This window comes from Mycteria americana, chromosome 5 (assembly GCF_035582795.1).
Source record: "Mycteria americana isolate JAX WOST 10 ecotype Jacksonville Zoo and Gardens chromosome 5, USCA_MyAme_1.0, whole genome shotgun sequence".
In the NCBI taxonomy this organism is placed as follows: Eukaryota; Metazoa; Chordata; class Aves; order Ciconiiformes; family Ciconiidae; genus Mycteria; species Mycteria americana.
Window position 1 is genome coordinate 55,314,993 of NC_134369.1, and position 25,896 is coordinate 55,340,888.

A 25,896-nucleotide genomic window follows, 5' to 3' on the forward strand; every position below is an offset into this window, starting at 1 on the left:
AACATATTCACATGCATACTTCATACAGTTGCATATCATTTCCGTAACAAACTGTCATAGCGTCAATTGCTTGTGTAAATTAAATCAGGTTAACTGATGAACCCCACAGAGTAATTAAAGTGGGAAAGCAGCATGCAGAATGCATAAAATTAAGTTTGAACAAGTATTATTCAAAACTGATTATTTGAAAGAATCTACATCTATTCTCCTTTCCTAAATAAAACGTTAGCCAGTCACTTCTTGCACTCAACAATTAAATATATAGCAAAAAGGTCCGACTGTTACAGGAGACATAAAAGAAACGGGGAAGTAGGAGGAAGCTAAACCTTAGCAAATTCAGTTTCTCTTAGTCAGTACACACTATCAGCAAGTGCCCTTCTGACAGTCTTGTAATTACTCATAAATAAATGGTTTAGAAGAAAAAGGTTAAAATTAGAAGAAAGTCCTAGAGTTCCCAGCGTTCACTTCATTCACAGTCCAGAATTTGACAACAGTTTACTGTCTGCAAGTTTGTAGCTTCTTTTAAACGGAGGAGGTAGGGCTGACTGCTTTAAGACCCTTCACTGAGGAATTCCACTTGAATCCAACAGGACTCTAATTTATGCGTAATGTACTCTCCTAATGAAAAGATCCTTGTAACAGCACAGTAGGAAACTTTCCAAACAATTTGTTCAGCAGCACGGTGTAATAGCTCTCAGGCTGGATTTCTTTTTAAAAACCCAGCATATAGCTATAGGAACAAATGCATTTCCACATTAGAGTGTGAAGGCTGTATCATAGAAATAGCTGACCAAGAAGCAAATAAGAATGCCAGCAAACAGGTAATTGAATATAAGCCCCCAATGAAGCAATTACGCTCGAAATAATTAACACAATCCTTTCCAACAGACATGATGCAGGTGATTCTCTGTATAAAGCAGTGATAAATGGTACTGAAATATTTTGTGCAGTTCTTGTTTACATGCGATGAAAACTAGCTACAGTTCAACCGTGCAACAGACAACTGAAAGGCTAGAGAATGTACCCGACTGTCAGCAAGTACGGCAGCATTCTTATCAGAAAGGACATTTGGAGGTGACCTGATTACAGAAGCTACCAGAGTATGAAGTCACTAGTATTACAGAGTGCTTAGTAAAGAATGATATAAAAACCAATGGCTGGAAACAAATAAGGGATCAATTCAAATTAAGAACAACAATACAGTCTTAATGAAGAGTGCAACTGAAACACTGAAACAAGCTACCACATGCTGCAATGCTTTCTCCAGTTTTTGATGTAGTCTTATCAAGACTGGACGTCCTCTGGAAAGTATGCTTTAGCTAAACCTATATTAATAGAAAAACTAAAGCAAATTTAGCACCTTCTGATATATAGAAGGTCAGGCGTTTTAAAAACTGATCCTCTTGGCTTCAAACTCTATTAATTTGAGCATCCAGTTTTGACAGCTGTCCCTTTAACGCTTGCTGTAGAAAGCTTACAGCTTCACATTAGTCAGCTCCAAAACATCTGCATGATCATCAAAACACAAAATGACACAATTGCAAAAATTTAAGCCACACGGAGAATGACAACATGAAACTAGATACAATATGAAATACGTATAGTTTTATAAAGGATTTACTTACACATTCAGTGATTTTAGGTGCATCACTTCTATCACCATGATAAGTGAAGTACAGAAAGAAATTCATAGATGTGTTGGCTGCAATTGCAAAGTGAACCCTTGCACAGTCAGTCTACTCCACTTTGAGTATTCAAGGAAAGTTTTATTATCAGGAACGATATAAATCGTTCATTAGAAAACATAAGAAATCATCATTTGTAAGTACCTCAAAATAACTTTTTGCATGACTGAACAAATTAATCTTATTTCCTGGTGAATTCTTTTGAATTTCTGTGACATCGCTACCCAATCAATTTCTCTCGCCTGATCCTGAAGCCAGTTTCCTCTTTCCCAATTAATCACATCTGCTTCTCATTTTTGTTCGAAGTGTCAACAGTCAGGAATGAGTCTCAATTATCCAAGCTGCATTTGCAAGCTAACAAGACACAATTAATGAGAAGAGGTTACCGAACACAACTATCAGCAATGTCTACTTAGGTATTTTTTTCAGCTGCTTCTATCAATCCTGTTCCTTCAGGAAATCCAATTGACTGAATCACTGGATGCCCAACACCGGCAACAGGAGGTCAAGCAACCAAATCTAGTTTTTGTAAAAACTCTGGAAAATCATTTAACTTAATAAAAAAAGTCTCCTAAACTGTTTCTCAAACAATCACCAAACATACCCAAAAGATGTGAAACCTGTTCCAAGTGATTCAGGAAAAGTGACAGATTTCTGTAGTGCCAATATTAATCATAAGAGTAATCTCCTCCAACTTTGGTTGCACGGAATCCCTGTAGTGGGAAGCCCATATATATACAGAAACATAGATGAAGTAAAAACAAGCAGTTCTGATTGCTATTTGAAGCCTGACTCTCAAACAAGCAAAAGATGCAACAAAAGCAGCCCTTGAGCCCCAAAATAACACAATTTTGTGGAAACCATGAATAGGTGTCCTTGGTGTTCATTGGATGGCCTCCGCTGCACCCTTTGAAATATTATTCCCCATATATTTGTTCACAAAGCAGTAGCATTGCTTCTTTGCAAGGAAAAGCAGCAGTCAGTCCTGTGACTTTTGGTGGAGTTTATGTCTGCTGTATTCCATCTTATGAACTCAATGTCCTTAAGAAAATGTAAATCTGTAAACTATAATGAAGATAGTTTCTGACTAAAGCCAGAACAAATTAGTTATACTTGAAAACTTTTTGTTTTCCTGCCTTGAACACCCTGCGGCAGCCAGCTCATGACCCAAACTGGGACTCTTTCAATCAAGTTTCAAAGAAGAATATACAGCCTAGCAAATATAATTCAGGATAAGACCCTGAGGCCAATAACCAGTTTGTTATATAAAATAGTATCTACCTACCAACAATGTCTTTTTTTAATGGACCATTCTGTAAAAGCACATAACAAAAACCAAAGGGGGGGGGGGGGGGGGGGGGGGGGAACACACCACCAATCCCAGCATGAAAAGAAAAAACACAAGCAACTGATACTTTCATGACTCACAGAAAAATCATTCCTGAGAACAAATTCATTTAACTCCCAAGACAGACAGGATCAAAATGGAATGGATTTCAAAAAGCATGTTGTCAAATGTTGACAAGAATGTATACACCAACCTGAAAGACATGATTTTGGCAAGCCTAGCAGATCACTACTACTTGTCCAATCATATATTACTGCCCTGTCCTCAAATAATTCCCAGTGCTCTATTTATCAAGGAGAAAAAAAAAAAAGGCAAGTTTAACCAGCACGACACACTGCAGTGCAACTACAACCAACCCTAGGAAAACAGAATAGCGTAGTCCATTCCCTTTAATAGATAACTACACCCCTATCCCACAAAACATCAGTGTATGTACTATCATACACTGCATGCACCAAGCAGCTCTTCTGTTATGCCCATCCAGCCAACTCCCAGAAGGAAACAAGTTTCTTAATCAATGAACTGAGAGGGATGTTAAAAGGCTCTGCAATTCTGGGAAACCTAATGTAGCTCAAAGGAGCCCTTGAGGGTCAGGAAGGAAAGGATTTAATAGTTTTCAGAGGAGTGACATATTGGCCTGATGCTTCTGTGAAATATGCTTGGAAGAAAAAAATTTCCATCACACTTCAACAAATGTAAATGTTTAAACTGTGAACTTAGTCTTCAGTTGTCTTCAAACCTGTTACCATATGTCTTTCCTTTTTGAGTGTACTTAACATTAAAATAACATGCTTGCACTCCTCAAATAACCCATCTGCTGTTCCCTACTTCTGCTACTTTAAAAGCTTGTCAACTGCTATCCATTGCAGTTCAATTTTCAGCATAAAATTAGCAATTAATATTTATTATTTATTTTGCCTAATTACACTTATTTCAGGCACTTATACTTGTCTAAGTGCCCCAACACTTGAAATAACGAGGGAACCCCAAACAGCTAAGATAAGAAAACAATATCACAAGTATTTCATTAAGAAACCTCTGTCCCCCTTGACTGAGAATCTACTTTTGACTAACCATGAAGTAGAAACAGATAGACGTGTTGTTTCAAGATTTCATATCATTCAAAAGACCACTATGATATAGATTCCTCGTAACAAGCAGATAAAAAGACAAGAGAGAGTCATGGAAAGGAGTTTGTAAATAAGGCTCCTCAGGTAATCGCACATATAACTGTACTATATATATTGCACAGGATATACAAGCCCAATATGAACCAATGCAACACAACCACCATTACCTTGCATCACCTTGAATACAACTTCAGACTGTAATGCACACCTCTGGGACTGCTTATACATTCAGAGTAGGGAATCATTGGATTAAAATAAATAAAATTCAAGGAAAATCCAAGCAGCTAAGACCTCAAGCCTCCTTCGTAGCTAAGTACTCTAGTAATTTAGGATATATTGTGGCTCCTTCCTGCCTACTCTCTTTGCATTCAGGGCAGCATGTGCCTGCTTCTGTTTCAAGAGGAGAAATGGATCATCTCACCCAGACTCCCACCTAGTTTGATGGTTAGGACTCTGAGCTGCATCATCTGTGGGCTCAAATCCTGTCAAGCTGGAGAAGAACTGAACTTCACATTTCTACTACAGGGACAAGTTGTCTCATGAAAGGTGGGGAAAAAACAGTGTAACTTTAGAAGAATTCAAATGCAATACAACCTGACTGAGATTAACTATTCAGATTTTTTGGTGCTGGCACCTTACTCCCACCCATCTCACCAGAGCAGGGTATTCCTAATCTTTTCAGTAATCTTAATCTGTTCAGTAATCTTTTTGTCTAGAGATGTATTTGTCCCTGGATCAAAGCAATCCCAGATTTCAGGAGGCTTCAGAGGTTAGCTAGCATTTAAAAGTAGATTGATTGTATTGCTCTGAAAAACACAGGTAACTTGTTTATAAGTAGCGTGGTTACAACCTAGGATTTTAAGGTTACAAAAAGTTTGAAATGATAGTGCTATAGATATTCAGCAAATATCCTGCATTTTGATTATTTCTGGAAAACATTACTACATACCTATTTCACTTTTAGAAGTTTCTTAGATTTTCACCAATAGTTTTTCCTATATCCCTTAAGGTCTCACAGCAGACTGCATATTTATGCTGTCAATATAACAAACAAAGGAAGAACAATCAACTCTCTATCCAAAGAAAAAGCTATACCTTGCTGCTAACAGCACAATGTGATCTTTGCTCATTCCTTCCACTGCTTCCACTAGATGATGATGGGACAGAAGTCTTTGGCTCTGAGGAATTTCTTTCTACTTACTGCCCTAGAGGTGCATGGGGCAAAATCATTATCTGGTTGGCCATGTTTGTTCAGCAACTTTCTAGCTTTATAGTGCAGGAAGGTTAACGCTAATTTAAGGTACAAAGGTATGCTTGCTATATGCCTCAAACATTGAACATGAATTCTAGGAATGCATCAGATTTTCAAAGGTTAAAAACTGACAGGCAACATATTTACTAATTGACTATGACACAAGAGTGCTGGAAAGTATCCACTTCTCAGCATGACTCACAGTGTATTCCATGACTTCCTTGCAACCTCTGGCATTTTACAAAGATGTAGTATTATAAACTTCTGAAAATTTAGATTCTTTTCAAAGAAAAGCAAAACAAAAAGAACATACAACTGTGAACAGGGCAGGACAGCACTCAGTGCAGCAATGCAATTACAGCATTCAGAGGTATGCGGATAAGAATAATAATAAAAGAAATAAGAAATAACACAAATCACAAACCCTATTTTTTACTTTAATATTTTCCAAGTACAGAGATCTATTATGCTGCAAAGCTACCAAAGTATCATTTTGCATAAGGCTGAGGTAATGGATTAATTCTGACAGAAATACAGAGAATACCAAGAAAAGTCTTGTACTATTTAGCCTACTGGGATTGCACACATAACTGAAAGATAAAACATAAAACATGATGATATTTGAAGTGTTTACAAAAGCCAATGAAATACCACAGGTGAATAATCAAATGTTTATCTAAAAATTAGCAAGCCTTAGAGGAACACAAGAGGATCTCTTCCCAGTCTGCTAGGAAGTAATATGATATTGTACTGTTTACAGAAGTTGCAGAATAAGAAAACAGTCAACAATACACTAAGCATTTGTGTTTTATATTTTATATATATGCACATACACGTTGTCAACCGTTTCAAGAGCACCGGATATAGTGTGCAAGAACAGATTGTAAACTTGAGGTTTTGCTGATAAATCTTCACAAAAATAACCCAGTTACATGAGGGAATCAATCCAAACTTATATTATTGACCCGATGTGTCTGGCTGGCTGTCAGTATCAATTGCAGAGAGCACACAAGGAATCTCAGTCATACCCTTGACTTCTCTGAGCGCTAGAAGGAACCTGACAGAACTAAAAACAAGACTCTCAAAGACTGTCTAGATACACATACAGCTGTGTTTCACCTTGGATTCTTCAGCAATTGTTGCCACATCTGATGGCGACTCCTACTGCCAAGATATTCCTCTCAAATTCCCGGATCTGTACCAGTAGGTTGTAACATAGTACACTGTATCACCACGGTGTTTGTATTATACAACAGGACTAACAATTTAGAACCACCATTATGCCCCATATGATTAATATACATACATAAATTGAAAGATCAGTACTTTTTAAAACAACTCAGGCAACATGTTTAACCACAAGATGAAATTATAAACAAGTACAGAAAGGCCATGAACCGTATTTGAAAAACCCATAAATACCTTTTGAATGCTCACAAGAGTAATTTTAAACATTTTACTGAATGATCCTTTGTTCTCTTATTACAATAGGGAGAACTGCAATTTCAGAAATACTTCTTCTAGACTATTAATATCTGAGAGATATAGCAGCTTCTTCTTTGTCATTTACATTGCCACTAAGTGGCAGAAGATGAACCAAGAACAGACAGAAGATGATGGATCATGGTGCTTTGAACATATTTGTTTTTAACAATAATAGGGTATAAAATGAGGTAGCTGATACTTCAATTGCCTCTCAAACCATGACTTACTGACAGGTCCCTCAGACCTGAGGAAAGTACAGACAGGTTTGGGAGAAGAACTGCTAGATACTTCTGAAATCATGAAGCATGTGTGAAAGCCCCCAAGAAGAACAGAGACAAGTTACACGTGTGTGGATAAATTGGGAAGCGAGAAACAGCAAAAGGCCACAAAAGCAGTTGCACAGAACTGGCTGCGAGCCCCAGGAGTTCTGAGGAGAGGTAATATCAACAGAGGTCCTGGTCAGATTTATGAGGAAAAAGGCAACAGTACCCTATATAGACAGTCAAAAAGAGGCATGAAATGTCAAGGAACAGGAAGGAAAAGCACTATAATCCCTATTTTCAAACTAGTAATTCTTAAAGGAATCATATTTTTCTGGTATGCTGATATAGTAACAACTTATGATACAGTCATTTAAAAGTTAAGGTTGAGATACTTCAAAAAATTGTCTAAATAATTATCTATGATATTTGTAATATTATGGATTACAACCTTAGTGACTGTTGGTAAAGCATCGGAACAGAACATTGGAAGCTAATGGAAGCTGTCCCCGAGATATTTTGGTGTGAAGCGTTTCATTAGATTTTCATAAGAAAAAAATTTAAAAACCCACCCTTACAAAAGCACAAAATCCAAATGTATTTTAAGATATACTTAACATGAAGAATAAACACAAAGAATTATTTCTTTCTTAAACAACAAGAGAACATCTACCAAATGTGCTTCTTTCCTGTTCACTTGTTTAGTTATCTATCAGCCAACTTCAGATGACTGGTTATTATACAGGCAAATGATGATATTCTCTGTTATGAAGTATTTTACAGAATAGATTCCATACAATATGCATAGAGTTTTCTGTAGGATGGGATAAGTCTATCCTCGCTAATGGTAAAGTCCAGTTTATCCTTCTTAGAATATTGCATAAAAACAGAAGACAGAAAAAATACTCTAATGCATGCAACAGGGAGAAATTATCTAAACAAAGAGTCTGTAGAAAAAGACAAAATAAGATCAACTATCCAGCTCTAGCCTCCCTTCCAAAACGAAATCCTTAATCACTATTTAACAAGCCTTTAATCAAAAGCAGACTTGCATTAAATGGGCAGGGGGAAGAGTGTTGGAAAAAAACCCCAGACCAATCTTCAAATCCACCCCTTCTTGAAATGAATGAGATGAGAATCTAAGAAAAATAAATATGAGAGAAAGTGTAGAAAGCAAACATGACATTCACTCACATAAAATTTTCTGGATATTCACTCAAGGCCATATCAATGATATTCAAAGCATCATGATAGTGTTTCTGGGCTGACAGCAAGAGTGCAAGGAGATGAAGAGAGTTGGCATCATCTCCTTGTAGTTGCAGAGCCTGACGAACATAACCCAAAGCTTCTGGTATCTGTTTAAAAAAAAAAAAAAAAAAGGGGGGGGGCAGAAAAAGAAAGCACCACTATTAGAAGTATTGCCTATTACTTGATTGCATGTCCATAAAATTTTCAAAATATTCGCCTAGATACCATATAGAATTCTATAGACACCTGTAAGACCCTACTCAGAAGTTTAAAATGGACCTGATGCTCCACAGTGAACAGTAAAAATTAAATAATATATTAGCCTTGGAAAATAAGATACAAGTTTTAGTAAAACAGTTCCCTTCAGCCCTTTAAAATATTCACTTACTATTCTTTCTCAAGTATTGTTTGTATTTCTATATGATTTTGAAAATATTTTAATTGTAATACATTAACTAAAATGTACAGATAGACTACAACTGTAACTTTTCTTCACATGGAGTTTCATGATTTTCTCAGCTGCATGTGCTTTTGCTCAAAATAAGTACACTAAATGTTAAAACCAGGAAATTTAATTAAGCAACATGAGAAGTTTGGAATTCAGAAGTATGGAGTCATAGCCTGCTACTGAAAAATATTTTGTGCTATTAAAGTGACAATCCATTCCACTCTAATGTGACATAGTCCAATGTCTCTGCTACTCATTAGTAATGAAAAGTAGTCACCTAGAGTATGTAAACTACTGTGCTCAAAACTATTTCCTAAAATAAACATGACACAGGAAAAGGCTTACCATGACACATACAAGGCAGCTCCACACGATCCAAATTCATGTGATATATGGTAGAATCCTAAATCCCTTAAATGTAACAGCTGTACAAGTTGGACTGAGCTCTGATCTCTTTTATAGCTTTAAAATATTTTCCAGTTTTCTTAAACACATTTTTGTAATTTTGTTCACAATAACCAAACGTCCTACAAGTATTCAGAAAAGGCACGGATCTTAGCAGATACTCGGGATTTAAGCACTGTCAAGATCATTAAAGACTAGATTCAAGAGTCCCACTCTCCAGATAACCAGTCTGAGCAGAGATTACACGTAATAGGTAAAAACAGGGTGAAAATTGACTTTTTTTTTCCTCTCCATACAGCAACATAAATGCTGACACAAATAAATTGAATGACTTATGTCTTAGTTCTAATCCTAGAGCTGGAAATATTGTGGCAGAACTCTGGAGAAGTGTGCAAGACTGAAGGTGTTCAGAGAGAATATTTTGGGTTTTTTTTCCATAGATATGCATATATGCACAAGGAAAACGAGGTTTTTATTGAAGAAATCTTCATCTGTATCCACCAACAGATACAAATTCTAATCTTCATATGACAGTGTGAGGCTGCACTTTTAAAACACAACTAACCTGTCTGGATATGGCAAGCTGCAGTGCCAAGTAAAATGCTGCCAGATGATCTGTTGGAGACAAACTGTGAGCCCTTAAAAACACAGAAACAAAACAAAAAAAACCAGTGAATTTTTCCCCTGTTACTACAGGTTAGACATACACACAAATGCATATATATTCATGTACCTATATTCAGATCTCTTCACTACATGTATGCTTACATTTTGATATAAGTGGGTTTCATTCCAGTGTCACTTTCAATAGAACGTTATTATGTCATTTTTAATAGAAATTATGTAATTCAGTATAAATCTTAAAAATGAGCAATACAAAATGATTCTTCAATTAAAATATACTCCTAAACAAACGTGACATGTAATTATCTAAGAAAAGGGAAAAAAAACCCAAACAAAAAATCCTACAAAACAACATGCCTTCAAAGACAAGAATAATGTCATCTGCATGAGAAGTACCCAAGCAATAGCACCGACCCTGACCAGGATGGTTCTGAAGCACAGAACTCAAAGAGGAAGGGTAGCAGCAAAGTAGATCAGAGTTTTGTTCATTCTTCAGACTCCCAAAGTTTAAGCACATTTTCAGTCCAGCATACTAAGCCTTCTAGGAAGCCAGTTACATCTTGGCTCTGAGTTGCTTTGAGATTAAGTTAGCAGAGCACCTTGCTATGTAGCAATGTAAAAGAAATCTAGGCTGGACAGCTTCTTTATCATAGCATTATAGTAAAAGGCAGCATAAGATATGACTCATCATGAATGTCTGTCTTCTCAAGTCCAAAGAGAGAGCTCCATTAGTTTAGCAACTACACCCAATGCATATCAAAGTAGTTTAAGTTATTAGGATACAGTTTCATATTTTGTTAAATTTATCTCTAAATTGGAGATTGGAGTCAAATATAGAGCCTAACATGGTCCAGGACCAGCCCTTTTTTAAATTTAAGTTCACAAATTAAGCAAGACTAAGTGAGAACAAGAGATTTAAACTTAGAGAGTACTTGTTCAGTCACCCAAGCTTCAGCTAGTGAAAGAATAAAGCTGTTACTATCTATGAACCATTTGGTGAGTTCTGTGAAACTCCAATTCACACCAACCACAGGAAAAGCACTAAAAGTCTTCCAAAATAAATAAATAAAAAAAGTTAGTGAAACAAACACCCCCTCAGCACCGTGCAAAGACCGTGCAAAAATAAGCACCTTCTCAAATGGCCACTATCACAAACTAGTAGCCTTGAAATCTGGCATAGGCAAGGGTCTGAAACATAACTGTATTTCTTCAGGACCTCTGTTTCTTCAGGAATTGGTTCTCTAGGTAAGTGATTAAAAAAAAACACAAAAAAACCACAACAAAAAACTTGGCAGATCAAAATGCTGAGCCCAGTACAGCTGCTTGTTTTACTAACTGTGCAGGAGATGAATGGAGAATTTCAACTTCCACCTCCTGGAAAACATTTATTTTTAAGATGTGGGAAGAGAAAGTGGGCATGACTCTGGTATGCTGAGCATAACATACGCTCTGTGGTAACAAATTTTCGGTAACATCCTATACCTATGTTATCAACACAAGGAACCAGCAACATTATCAACCACATTGAAGTGTATTTCCAGTACAGCTGATCTATCAGGTGTGAGTCTCTCTATGAACACAAGTGGGGAAACGTTAATATGCAGAACAATCACCTTTCAAAACATACTTTTCCCCTTCTCTTAGAAGGTAGCTATGGGATTTTTGATATGCAGAAACTCTGTTCTTTTCAAGGGCCAAACCATTCTATTCAAGATTCTGTGTAGAGTCCGAGCTACTCATATCAGCAATATCACTAACAGCAATATTAGCAATTCACTAGAGTTTTCAAAACTTATACCCTGCACATTACTAAAACCTCCAAAAGATACTTTAATTAAAAGCCTATGTACAAGTTCATTCTGAGAAAGGCCAGCAGAAAAGACGAACATATAACTTAACATCAATACCCTGGAACATGCACTTAAAAATACAAAACATTGTTTCTAGGAGGTTGTATCAACTGGAAAAAGAAAAGAACAAAGAAAACCCCAAAGCATCAGAAAGATGCATAGAAATCATATGCAATTAATCCTCATGTTCCCAAGACTTTCTGTGTATAAATTTATATTCTGGTAGTAAGCACAAATATTTCAAAGCTCCATATCACTACAAAACTGAAGTTCCACTCAACCTATGTAGCTAAAGGACATCTGTAATGGTTCACTGAAGACATGCTAGATATGTTTTCAGGTTTCAGCTGGCACAATTTGCTGCTAGGAAGCCTTTGAACAGTTAAGAAGGTATCAAGAGGCTTATTGTTCAGCTGTAGAGAATGAAACAGAAAAGTTCCTGGGTGAAAGACAACATAACACAACCAAGCAACAATATTTGAATAGAGAGTGTGAAAGAGTAATCTCACAGTGATAAGAAGCTGAATATCATTTGAAAAATAGTTCTCCTAACCTACTGTGTGTTGCTTATTCTCTTTTAACTCAAACCACTTATTTTCCTAGAACAACCTAATAAAATATTACCACAATAAGCAGTATGCTACCTATAAAAGCATCCTCATATTTACAGGTGGTCAAAATGCTACACAGCCTCAAACCTCAGAAAATGAAAATTTTCCAGACACATCAATAGCAGGGAACGACTCTCCGAATTTTAGGAATCACTATACTAAACTGGAGGGTGGAGTCAGCAGGCACTGAACTGGAATGGACTAGCTTCAGGCTACGGTTCATTTCATCCCTTGCTGCTTCAAAGAATCAGCAGAAGAAAGCAAATCACTATTAGAACCTCAAAAGTAGCAAATGGGTAGAAATGGTGAGAAATGGTTAGCACAGTATTTTTGAAACAGTGATTATTAAGTCAGTGGTAAGAGGAATGGCTGAGGAACCAAGGTATAAACCAGGAGGTAGAAAGTTCAGTTTCAACATGGAGAAAGAATGCTGACGTTCCATTAAGGAATGGGAAGAGCAAAGATATGTTAAAACACACTTGCATACAGAGCAATAATTAAGACAGAAAAAGGAAGGACCAATACATACAAGCCTCACTCTAAAGTTACCCGCAAAACACTTTTTCAACTCTATCCCCTCAGATACAAAATCACCAACAAAAATCCTAGACTTCGCTTTCACATTAATGCACAAATCAGCTTCCGTGAAGCATTTAGGCCTATCTCACCAAAGCAGGGTTTTCAAAGGCTATATAAACATGAAGAGAGACATATTTAGATGTTGCAGCACTTCTGCCAGCTTTGCCATCAAGATTTGTTTCTTCTATAATTACGGTAGAGATGTTCTCATTCACCTGTTTATTGTAATTTCGTTTGCAGAGTCAAACCCTTGAGAATGAACCACTGTCATCCCCAGCAGCACTACTTCTGTGTAAGGCACTTGGAAGACGGGGCATTTGCTTTGTCACTGCCTACGCTGTTAAATGTCCAGATAGAATTTTTTCTTTTTCGCCCTAGCTTACTACCTTACTACCTGCATTTCACCCCTCATCCACAGCAGCAGGGCCTCAATTATTGCTCTGCCTCTACAGAGATAATTGCAAGAGCCTGCTATATAACCTGATCAGCAACCAAATCCTCTAGAAACACTATCACATTGAACCATGACTGGAAACCTTGCATCATACCATTTTCCCTTCTAGATCAGAACAGAATACTCCTCTGAGCAAATATTTTATGCCAGAGAGCCACACAAATGTCTTTAAAATGAAATAAAAGGAAATCCTTAGAAATCAATTTAGATATTTCTGACAGAAAATGATGAAGTAAATGCTAACGAAATACATCCTGTACTCACGAAGGGAGACTCCCAGAGGTGAAATCCTCATTACACAATCTTTTACAAGTCCCTCTTTTTAACACATAATAAAGCTTTTCACTACATACAGCAGAATGAAATGAAAAGATTAACACCCACTCACCTCTGAAATGCAAGAAGAGCCTTTCTCTGCAAGACCTCTTGCATCCCTCGCAAAGATGCTGAAAAGGATATATTTAATCAGTGATATGCAAGATCAAGAGATTTCATTCCACATGCTCATTGAAGAAGTTTTAATACATTGGCTGAAAAAAAATGGTTGCACACAGAAGCTTTAATTTTAAGTCTAGCATTCTGCTAGGTATCCTTTTTTAGGTAACATGGGAATTTCCAAATGTGAATGTTTTTTCTATCTTACCATCAGTAGCCTGCAGACTGTAAGTCAATCCCAGTGCCAAGTAGCCTTTTGCTTTGAACTCTGCTGTTTTGTCCCCAAGATCAACAACTGTTTTGGCAAATCTTTCAGCTTCTTCCAACTGAAAATATTATAAAACATCCAGGTAAGTCTAAAACTAGCTAAAGCTTACATTATAATGAGAAGAACGCACAGCATGTGTATTAAGAATGTACAGCATGTGTATTATGTGCACTGAGTCTGCTGAAATCTCAGCCATGATTGCTTTTAAGGACTATTTCGTTTTTCATTAGACTTAGTTTTCCTGCTAAATACTGAGTAAAGAACACAGATTTAAGCTGAAGCACCTATTCCTACAGTTGAGAGAAACTCTGGCACATAACACACAGATCATTCTAAACTTCCTGTGTTTTTGCTATTTTTCTTTTTAAATAAAAAAGGCATTTCTGGTCCATGTATGCCATCTACCACTTTTGCCTTTCATAAGTAGGGTTCTTGCCCCATGAACCATTTATTTAGGAAAATCAATTACAAGAACTATGGCTTCAACCCTGCAAAAAAAAAGCATAGCCACGCAGACCTCTGCATCACATACAGTATTGCTGAATGTACGTGAACTCATAAATAGAGAAACGTGTAAAAGATCAGGGTTTAACTGCAAACCCACGCTAGCATACCATTTAACAATCTAGAAAGAAAAAAAAAATCTGAATCTATTCCAGTAAATGTAAATGCTAAGTACAGTAAACTACTCCATATGGAGTCAATCCGTAGGGAACAATTTATAGAACTAGGATCTACGTTAATTATTAAGACTGTATTTTTGCCAGACTCAGCAAGTCATGTTTCTGCTACTGCACTATTTTCTCAATTTCTGATTGTGACCTTTCCCTCGTCTTTTCCTCCTTTTTTAAATACACTCATTCTTCTAAAAATTACACGTCTATCTTGAAAACCACACAATGTACTTTGATCACCTTAATGTTTTTTGTACAGACACACCAATTTTGAGGTATCTAAAATACAACTCCAGTAATATTTTTTAAAAAGACACTGTCCCTACTAGGAATTCGTAAGCCCCAGCTGTCTGCAAACACGGTGTCACCAGAAGAGTCTCTTGAATATAAGAGATTTGTCTCATTATCTTCCAAAAAAGGTTATTTTCCTCTTGCACAGAGGAAACAGAAGTCTAAGTTGCATTTTTAATCTCCGTATGCCTACATTTCAATTTCTAATACATTTTTAGCTGTGTCTTAGATCAATATCAAGATATGCTACCTTGACAAACACAACCATTGCTGTCAAATATTTTAAATTAGCCATGCAAACAGGGATGCACATGTGCATATATGTATCTGTGCTGTATTTTCAGAGATGACCAAGTGCACGTAGTCACTGTGCAAAAGGATTTGCTACAACCCTAAACCAAGATCTTCTTGCATTGTAGTACAGCTCTTGCTGAAAAGACAAAGAGTGGCAAAGCTTACCCAGTGGAGAGATCCCATACAGAGCTTTGCAGCAAGGAGTGGAATAGTTGCATCATCTGGTTTCAAACGTATACATTCCTTCAAGACTTTAACAGCTCGAGCAGACTGTTAAAAAGATTTTCCATTGAAATTACAAAAAGCATAAATATGTTTCACAGATAGAAGATTCCTATTTCCACCATTTACTTTATTTTTCCCGCGTGAAGGAGACTTTACTAAACATTTTGTTGACAATTTGTCACAACTCCTCATGCAAGTGAAACACAAGACTTTAGGCACTGCTGGCATTATTTAACCCCTATGAACTATCATTAAGTGTCCCCAGTGAAACATTTGCCCAGAGTGTAATGCCAATAGTATATGATTCAGAAAACAGTTTTGAGATGCATTTAAAACTTTGCTAGGCCTGTAAGCTCACAACATTTGAGCCAGGCAAATGAAAGAGCAGGAACAGGACAGAGTCTTCAGAACAAGCAGTGTTTTAGTCCTCTTTGGGAGTTACAACAGCACTTAGGAATAGCTCTGATGTAAGATTGTACAACAGAGTGGCACTGCTCCTCTTTTTTTAATTCATTTGCCTCCATCCAATCACAGTTTAGAAGATAACTCTAAGTAAACTGAGAATGAGAAGAAGAATCAAGCCCCTTCAGAACCAATGTGCTTCTAAAAATATTTTCTAAAGAAAACACAAATCATTCCTTTCCCCCATACTGAAGATAAGCAAATTACCCCCATTGAGAACGATCTTTTAGAAAATCAGTATTATTTATATTACATAATGAATGTGATTTATTTTCTCTAACGTGACAGGGAAAAACAAAAGAAACCAAAAATAGAAGATTGCATCTGATAACATAAGTTCCTAGGTTATATAATGTTTTTTTTTAAATCCAACTCACTTTAGTTGCACAGAATACACAGTCTCCAAGACAGTAATATTAAAAAAAGACACAATCAGAAATTCCCAAAGAAAAAAAAAAAAAAAGGCAAAAGCATCATGAATCAGCATTCATTTGTACCTAAGCGTAAAATTCATTCATCAAAACAGCACTTAAACAAGGTTGTTACTGGATAATATGATCTGGTATAATTCACTACTTATATTCAATTAGCTTAGCTTAAGCTTGTTGGCAAGACAGTTCTTATCATCACTTTTCAGTCTTCCTAAGTTAGAAACTATTGAAATAACAACAGTCTTTGTACAGCACTAGGCATAAATTCAGGTGTACAGTGTACTTAGCTGATTTAAGGATTAGAATTCTTTTCAAAAACACTATAGATTAAAATAATGGAAGTGCCAAAAGTTGTTATCAAAAGCCATCAATACAAGAATTACATCCAAAAATTAAACTTACTTTTCCTGCTGCCATCAAGGACAATGCAAATTGATACCAGAGATGGAACTCTTCAAACGCAAACTTCATGGCTCTTTCTAAACACTAATTTTGGGGGGAAAATTGTTATTTAAGGGCACGTTCTTCAATTGTTAAGAAGATACACTAGTATAAAAATTTTCTTACAAACTCATATCTAAAATACATGTAGTTAAAAATGTAAATCATTCAAACAAGTTAAGTGAAAACAGCTGCCAAATTCTACATGGAAAAAAAGAATTGAACAGAAAACTGATTTCCCATTTATTATGTTTGTTTAAATACTCCTGCTGGCACTGTCCTATTTAGTCTGAAAGAAGGAATGATAAATATCAGCTTACTGAAGGTATCAGCTGCAAAAGGCAGGAGATAAGTCTTAAGTGAAAAGGAAAACTGTACACACATTCTTCCTAAATTGTGAACCTTAACAAGCAATGGCACAAGGACTTATCAGTACCACTTAAAAGGGGGGGAAAAGGTTCACCTGACAGTATTATTTCTATTTTTAAGAATTTTAACTTCACATTCCATATTCTGCTGAGATTTTCAACTTAACTGAATGCCAAAAGGAAATTCATTATTTACTATAATGACATTAAATATATTAAACTAGCATTATATGCTAATTTTGAAGGTTTCATATCTGCTGTTGTCAGTAAGAATTATTTCACTTTGCTGTGCTCATTTTTACTAATTAGGCCAGCTCCAGAGAGTTGAAAGGTGCAATACTTTTCTGGATTAAACTGATTTAGCAATGAACTTCCTAGTCTGCAGAGTCCAATTACATGAAGCAGCTTTTCTGCTCTGATAGCTATAATGTATATACTAAACCGTAATACCATGAATTATTTTTCACATTCAAACTCAGCCTTAACATTACAGAAAGCACAGCCAGGTGTGTAGCGTGTTCCCACACTTTAACAGAACCTGAAGCAAAGAACACACTGAGGATGAAACAAAACAAATACAAGAAGTGCGTTATTTGCTACATATAAGTAATGTATACTAGAATTTTTCCTACTACACCATGTCCAGTATCAAGACTATTGCTAAACAGGATTTGTATTAAATTATTATAGAGGAATGAAGTTTTTAAAAACAAATTCCTTCTAATACTGTTGTTACAAATTCGTCATCAGATTGTATGTGTAGTAAGTTAACTAAATGTCTGTTAAGAAAACCAACATGGGATTTATTTTCCCATTGGACTTTCTTTCCATGAGTGGAAGCAAAAAGATCACAGCAAGGAACAAATAAGTTGGTTATGTGTGATACCTTCTATTACTTTGGATACTTCGCAGAGATGCCTAGGTAAGGCACACTCCTCCACCTTCCTGCATGAACTCGGCAGAAAACAAAAGTTGCTAAATCCCTCTCTCTCTCTCTCTCCACCGATTACTGTAACTATGGTGCTAACCTGAGTGCCTCCAAATGAAGGAGAATGAATTCAGGCTTATCTTTTCAAATACAACTCACTATACCTGTTTTGATACCAGTGTAATTTCAGCATTTCTTCCAGAACTCTGACCTACACCAGCCATATAATCCCAGAGATTCACACAAACAAGCAGTCCACGGAAACTTAATACTTAAAGTCAAAGTACGTTTATAACTTTTTAAGCTGCCTAATCATACTTTCTTCTCCCATTTTTACATATTAATACGTGTATACACGTGCACTAGTTATATAGAGGTATTTATTCACAATTAGAAAAATAAAAATCTTATTTTCTAGGCCTTGCTTACTTAAAAATTAATTGCCAATTCTAACTGGCAGAAAATAAAGAAGTTGGAGAAGTTGATACTTTAGGTTTTTATAATTTTGTAATTATAGGGACACAGGACACAATTGTAGATTATTCTAAAAGGCTTGAGTTTCAACGTACTAATGATCTATTTACCATTCTTTTTCCTTGACTTCAAGTTCTATTCATTCAGTATGAAATGTGACATGTTCCATGATTTTTTTTCTTCATAAGATCACAAAATTGGCAGTTAGCATGTGCCGGGGGTAAGGGGTATATGTGCACATACGTGTATGTGACCTACACAACAACACGAACACCTCAAACTGGGTTCTTCTGAACCAAGTAACAACAAGTAATTTCAAAGAGCAACAGGCTCCATCAAGAAATCAATGAGAAATACATAACAAGCAATGGTACCCTGGAAAACTGCAAGTTAACGTTCAGGATAATGGCAACTGACTTAACTAATTGAAAACGCATTCAGCACAATCACTCTCCTGAAAGGCAGGAGTGCAGCTGGTGATATTGCCTTGTGAATAATCACAAATCACTTTATGGACAGGTAATGTTGAACGCATTACTGAATTTTGTTGCTTAGCACTATGGTCTTGTCCTGAAAAGAATATGCTTGAAGTTAGAGAGTTGAAAGATGAGTATTTAGGAAAATTTCTGGTCTGGAAAACATCTCTCCTAGTAGCACATTGATAAGCTCATTATGTCATATCCTATGAAGCTTAAAAAACAACTTGATGACAGTCAAGAGTACTTTTATGTAGGAGAGAATTATGACAGTAGAAAAGTTCTTTGATCTAGTTGAAAAAGCCGTGAGAAATTGAAAGCCCATGGTATACAAACTCCATAAAGAAATGAGACCTTTTCAGTTAAGAACATGACTCAGCATTAGAATAGTTTAGCAAGGATGAGGCAGATTTTTGGTCATCTAATGTTCTTATATCACAGCTAACTACTTCTGTAAGTAATCAGCTATAGCTAAACCAGATGATGATAACAAGATGCTGGAACTGGTGGGTGAATATCATTTCCACAGTTAGAACAATGGTGCTTTCTGACTTGAAGCTACACCAGCTCCACTAGAACAATCATAATTAGCTCACAGAGAATGAAGCTGGCAAAAAATTACACGCCTATTACATAACTGATCAGAAGGTTTTTACATTTTGAAATTTGTGTTTATTGTAATACTTAGTATTACAATATATAATATTTTATATAGTTTTATAATATTTTATATTAGTATATCAAGTATTACAACATAGATAATATTTTATATAAGTATAATATATGTATAAGTACACTAAATTATAAAAGTTTCAGACTATGGGCAGCAGGATTTGAGGGCAGATATCCTTGAACCACTCACTAAACTGTAAGGGCCTCTTAAAGTCTATGTTTTCTGCTGTGCTTTGGATGACAAGAACTGGAACAAATGAGATGTTCTAACCATTTCCTGATAAGCTCCTGCTTCAACTGTATATTTAGAGTACTTGTATGCTAAAATAACTATTGTCTATTACATCAGGTCTTCATAAGATGATTTTTTTCATGTTCAGAATAGTTACTTCATGGACATATAATAAATACATTTTAATTATTCTGTATTGAAAACTATTTTTCAAACATATAAGAAGAATTTTCTGTTTTTCAAAGAGAACATTTCAAAAGAATATACATACAATTTTGATGGAATATAACTACAAAGGTACTAGACCCATATTAAAAAAGAACAAGAAAAGACCTTAAAACAAGCCTTAGGTAGACTTCAGGTGTCAAAGCCCAAGGCAGTGGTGAAAACTCCTCAGCTGAGAAGCTGGTCAAACATGGAGGCTCTTTAACTTTCCAGATACTCATGGTTCTGCTTTGGTCTGTAACCAAGATCACCACCAGCACAAGCAACTTCTAAAAGGCACTGAAACCCAAGATCTAAGTTGAGTTAAAACATCTTCCATTAGTTAGAACATTCAACTGTGCTCAAAACACAGTGGGACAAGGAACAGGCAGTGGTACTTGTCTGTCAGCTACATGGGCTAAACCAATCGCACAAGCAGTGAAGGAAGCAAGCTCTATGCTCTTCTCCCCATGAAGGGACTAAAAGGCTTTCATCCTAGCCTTCAGGGTAATGTCCTAGACTTCAAGATACATGGCTAAGAACACAGATACCTCTAGCTTTCTTGGTAAAGCCAAATAAACCTTCTCTATTAAGAAAGGGAAGAAGAATTGCAAACAAGAAGCTGTGTCTATTGTGACATAAATAATACATAAATACTACTAAGATCTCCACAGGAGACAGTGGAGGAATCCCAGGAACGTGTGATGTTGCCAGTAATATAATGGTTGTTTAACATTTAAAAAAAAAGACAAAAAAACTCTCAAAAAAAACCCCACCACACCACACCACCACAGACAAAATAAAAGAACCAGAATTGGAATCCAGAGCTACTCTACTCCTGCCTAGTTGCTAGGCTAGTATATAATAAGGAAAGATTGTCAGCTGCTTAAAGAAAAAAGAAATGAAAGTTACCTTTTCAAGCTTTTTGGTTTCTTTGGGGGTGTGTGTTTGTTTGTTTGTTTGTTTGGGTGGTTGTTTTTTGGGGGTTTTTTTGTTTGTTTGTTTTACAATGGTGTCAATGTCTATCCTTTAAAAAGTTCTAGACTAAAATATATGGAGACTCATCTCTTGCAGCTTCAGTGCAACCACCTAGAACTTCATGAAGGTGATAGTGTCTGTAGTGGCAAGTAAATGGAATATTCCTGATTAGATTATGTTGTAGGGTGACAGTCCCGTGTGAGCTTTCATACTTCTTAGTTGAGCTTTCACACTTCTTAGTTTTGTGAAAGACTTTCTATTGTACTGATTAAAACTGACTTGTATGCCCAACTTGCAGCTATGAAGTACTTTCAAGAAGAAGAATACCCAAATTCACAGCTTAATATCACAGGAGATGCAGATTAAAGGGTGACTATCAACATATACCAGAGGAGAACTGGGGCATTTTTTTCATTTTTATCTTAATAAAAGTTCTCTATTATGGTAGAGACATCATTTCTCAGGAAATCAATCCCTGGATATGCCTTCCTACCATAGATGCTGAAGTATTCTTTCTGGATACCAATAATTAATCATAGTCCGCAATGATATCCTGCTGCTGGGTGAGCACTGTTTTGAGCAGCAGAAAGATCTGCTCTGCCCAAAGAGCTGTAGTTGTTTCTCAGATATAAAACTGTTAACGATACGTGAAAATTTCCGGAAGAAGTAAGTTGCCACAATCTAACAAAACACATGCAAGTTGCATAATTGAACACAAGACATTTGAGACAGAGAACGCACTTTCCTACAGACCTGAAAAAGTAATACATTTCCATTTTACTAACTTCAAAGCCATATTACAAACTACGAGGACTTTAGAGCACTCCAAATATTATGAAGTGTAAAAGAAAGTTTTCTTTTGAAATAAAACATCATAAATCCTTTTTCTAGGTATTTTTATCTATCACATATCCACAACAGCTTTTATCTTTTGCCATTCCTTCCTGCTGTCTCCATTTAATGTGTATCCTAAAGTTAAGCAGATCCATGCCTCCCTGCCTAAAAACCACGTGAATTGCTGTGCCACTCCACATTTATCACACCTTTCACACAATCTCTGTGCTTGACCACCTCAAGTCACTTGTATAAATTTAGACAGTAAACTTTTTGGGGTGGAAACTACCTACTGTATTTATACAGTAGTCAGAATGACAGTGTCCTATATTTGTTTAGCCCTTAAGTACTACCACAATTAACATGATTAACAGAAATAGCAAAGAAGACACAGTTGAATATTCACTATTATCGACAAACCTCTGAGAGCATTTCATATTGGCCTCTTCTTCCCAAGGCTATAGTAAGTAAATCGTAGACTACAGATGCACTTTGCAAACTGATGATACGATCATTTTTGTGTTCTGGTATTCTGCTCAGTACAGCATCACGGTTAGCCTGAAACATACCATGAAAAAAGAAACAAAGTCATCCATTGTTATCCAACCTGTATTTTTGCTCAAGTAACTACCGTTCTATTCAGACTGACAGTCAGCAGTTGATATAGTTGATACAGAGAGACAGTATCTGCTACTAATTTATAGGTAGCAAGAACCGCCAATTTTATACATTAGTGGAAAGATTTATGTTTCTATATGGATCTATTTTTAATTACTTGATTCTAATTACATAAATTAGGTAATGTATTTAAAATTATTGAAGAGTTCTCAGAAACCAAATAAGGGGGTCTTTTTAATATAATGTATATTCATCTTTTTAATTTTATTTTTTGTATGCAGGTAAAACATATTAAGAAGGATCTTCAAAACTTCTATTCCATCTTTTGTAAAATAAGGCAATGGATTTCTTTTCTCTTCATAACATTATGACACTACCCTCTCACTTGTGAGCGGTAACCTGCCCAGGATAACCACACAATCACCTTCAGGAGTTAGTAGTGAGAAGCAAAAACTGTCCCTGGTTCTGAGCACTGGTTTGGAATCAGGCCATGTTTGCAGTAAGACTTTGTACTTTCAGTCCTGTTTTGTGAAAGGCACATTGCAAACCTAATTCCTTAACTAAACTTCTCCTTTTGAGAAGGAAGAAAGCTGAGCTAGAACAGGATTAAGTGAATTGACCATGTTCACAAAGAAATCCTGTTAAAGAGCAAAGGATAAAATTCAGGTCTCCCAGTCGCTAAGACTACCTATATTCAATGACCCAGTACCTCTCTCACTATACCATCAAGCCTCTGAAAATACCTTATCTTGGTATCTTATCTATTTCTAAATTTCTTGACGTTTAATATTCCCATTGGTAAAAATGCTAGTATATCTGGTAGTCTGAAGTCAGAAGATCCTTTTCTCTCTCTGCCTCCTCCCTCTTTTTTTTTTTTTTTTTTAATTACACAGGGCATGGCCCCCCTTACTTAAATACACTAAATTTTAATGGGCAGCTTATTTCCCCCTTTTTCAGAGGGGAGGAATGACACACATTAAGAACTAACAAATCGTTCCTCTGCTTTAACAGGGTAACATTTTAAGCTCTGAACATACTCAATACATCTTTAAAATTAGAATAATTAAATACTGAAAGAAATTTTCAAAGAGATACATGGAGCGTAAAATGCACAGACATTTCAGGATTTATCAACTGAATAATCCACAGCTTGGTTTGAAAACACACACCCCCGCACACGCACCCCAAAACAGACATTTTGCTTTCTTTTGATCAAGAAGTCTTTGGCTTTTCCTTTCTACACTGCATAAATATTTAGTCAGCTTCAAGAACTTCTTCCTTTTTAACTCCACATTTAATCATTGTTTGCCTCAATTCCTTGCAAGTACAGAACAAGCTGTGAACTAGCACTTTTTGTGAAAAAATGGCTGACAATGCCAAAGCAGTATTATAGGAGAGGATGCCTTGTAACTATTAAAGATATCTTATATATTTGAACAACCAGTTTCTGCATAATTATAAAACAGAATGTACGTACAAACTTAAGTGCTCAGCGTTTCAGAACTGCCACAGTCTCAGACACAATAAAGTGACAATTAGTTAAGCTGCAACGTGTCAGCTGGCCACACTTACCCTATGCACACTTTAAGCCTGAGGCAAACGCGAGCAGTATAACTTAGTTCACCCACAGTGCAAAAAGGATATGCTCAGGCATTTTACCATCAGCTAAGAATAACACCTAAGGCTGAGCCGAGGAAATGGTGATCAGTGGGACGAAGTCTAGTTGGAGGCCAGTAACTTCTGGTGTACCCCAGAGATTGATACCGGGCCTGATCCTGTTCAAAACCTTCATTAATGTTCTGGACGATGGGGCAGAGTACACCCTCAGCAAGTTTGCTGATGATACAGAACTAGGAGGAGGAACTGGTATGCCAAAGGACTGTGCTGCCACCTGGATGGACCTCAACAGGCTGGAGGAATGAGCTGACAGGAACCTCATCAAAGGCTTCAACAAAGACTTGGAAGTGCAAAGTCCTGCACCTGGGAAGGAACAACTCCAGGCACCGGTACATGCTGGGGGTCACCCAGCTGGAAAGCAGCTTGGCAGAAAAGGACCCGGGAGTCCTGGTGGACACCAAGTTGAACAGGAGCCAGCAATGTGCCCTTGCTGCAAAGAAGGCTGGTGGTATCCCAGGCTGCATGAGCAGGAGTGTTGCCAGCAGGTTGAGGGAGGTGATCCTTCCCCTCTGTTCAGCACTGGTGAGGCCACACCTGGAATACTGGGTCCAGTTCCAGGCTCCCCAGTACAAGAGAGATATGGAGCTAGTGGAGACAGTCCAACAGATGACCACTAGGATGAATACGGGACTGAAGTATCACTTCTATGAGGAAAGGCTGAGAGAGCTGGGACTCTTCAGCCTGGAGAAGAGAATGCTCGGGCAGGGAACCTTATCAATGTGTACAAATACCCGAAGGGAGGGTACAAAGGAGAGAGAGCCAGGCTCTTTTCAGTGGTGCCCAGTGACAGGCCCAGAGGCAGTGGGCACAAACTGAAACACAGGAGGTTCCCTCTGAACATCAGGAAACACTTTTTTTACTGTGAGGGTGACTGAGCACTGGCATGGGTTGCCCAGGGAGGTTGTGGAGTCTCCCTCCTTGGAGATATTCAAAAGGCATCTGGACACAGATGCAGCCTGCTCCAGGCATCCCTGCCTGAGCAGGGGGGGTTGACAAAATGACCTCTGGAGGTCCTTTCCAACCTCAGTCATTCTGTGATTCTGTTATTACAGCTCAGCTGACATGCAGCAACATGTACACGTGCTGTAAAGTGAAGATGTCAGTCCTTCACATCCCACCTTTCTACTCATTCCTGTCTAGATAAGGAAAGGTTGGTCTATACTTTGCAAGTGTAACAGCTAGAATACAAGGACATCTTACAGTAAGAGTGATGGCAGAGTTGCAGCTGATTTTCCTCATTATGCATGACAATACACTGTAGCAGCAGTCATGGGGCTAAAAGAGACATTTTGTACTCTGAAATGTACCTATAAGAGAATTAGAACACTTGAAAAGCACAGAACTATCTTTCCCAGAGCATTTCTTTCATAAATATTACAATTTAAATCTTACTCAAAGCATACTTTCTGAATTCAGAAACTAAGGAAACCCAAGGTTACGGAAAAGTAGCATTTGTAATACACTAGCAAGATTCTATTTTCTGGATATATGTTGCACTAGATCTAATCCAAATAAGAAGAAGTTATGATGTTAGA

At 36.8% G+C, this 25,896-nt stretch overlaps 1 protein-coding gene across 3 annotated transcripts in view; it reads right to left on the bottom strand.

The window, feature by feature from the left end:
• TTC7B (tetratricopeptide repeat domain 7B) overlaps positions 1–25,896 on the bottom strand; it is a 148,820-nt gene that overhangs the window by 59,720 nt on the left and 63,204 nt on the right. For all 3 annotated transcript variants that reach the window (XM_075503433.1, XM_075503432.1, XM_075503431.1), the window contains exons 9-15: positions 22,487–22,624; positions 16,862–16,945; positions 15,507–15,611; positions 14,023–14,140; positions 13,768–13,825; positions 9,827–9,899; positions 8,355–8,515 (exon numbers count right to left, since the gene is read on the bottom strand). In XM_075503433.1, coding sequence (XP_075359548.1) covers positions 8,355–8,515; positions 9,827–9,899; positions 13,768–13,825; positions 14,023–14,140; positions 15,507–15,611; positions 16,862–16,945; positions 22,487–22,624 — 737 coding nt within the window. The remainder of the gene's footprint in view (positions 1–8,354; positions 8,516–9,826; positions 9,900–13,767; positions 13,826–14,022; positions 14,141–15,506; positions 15,612–16,861; positions 16,946–22,486; positions 22,625–25,896) is intronic.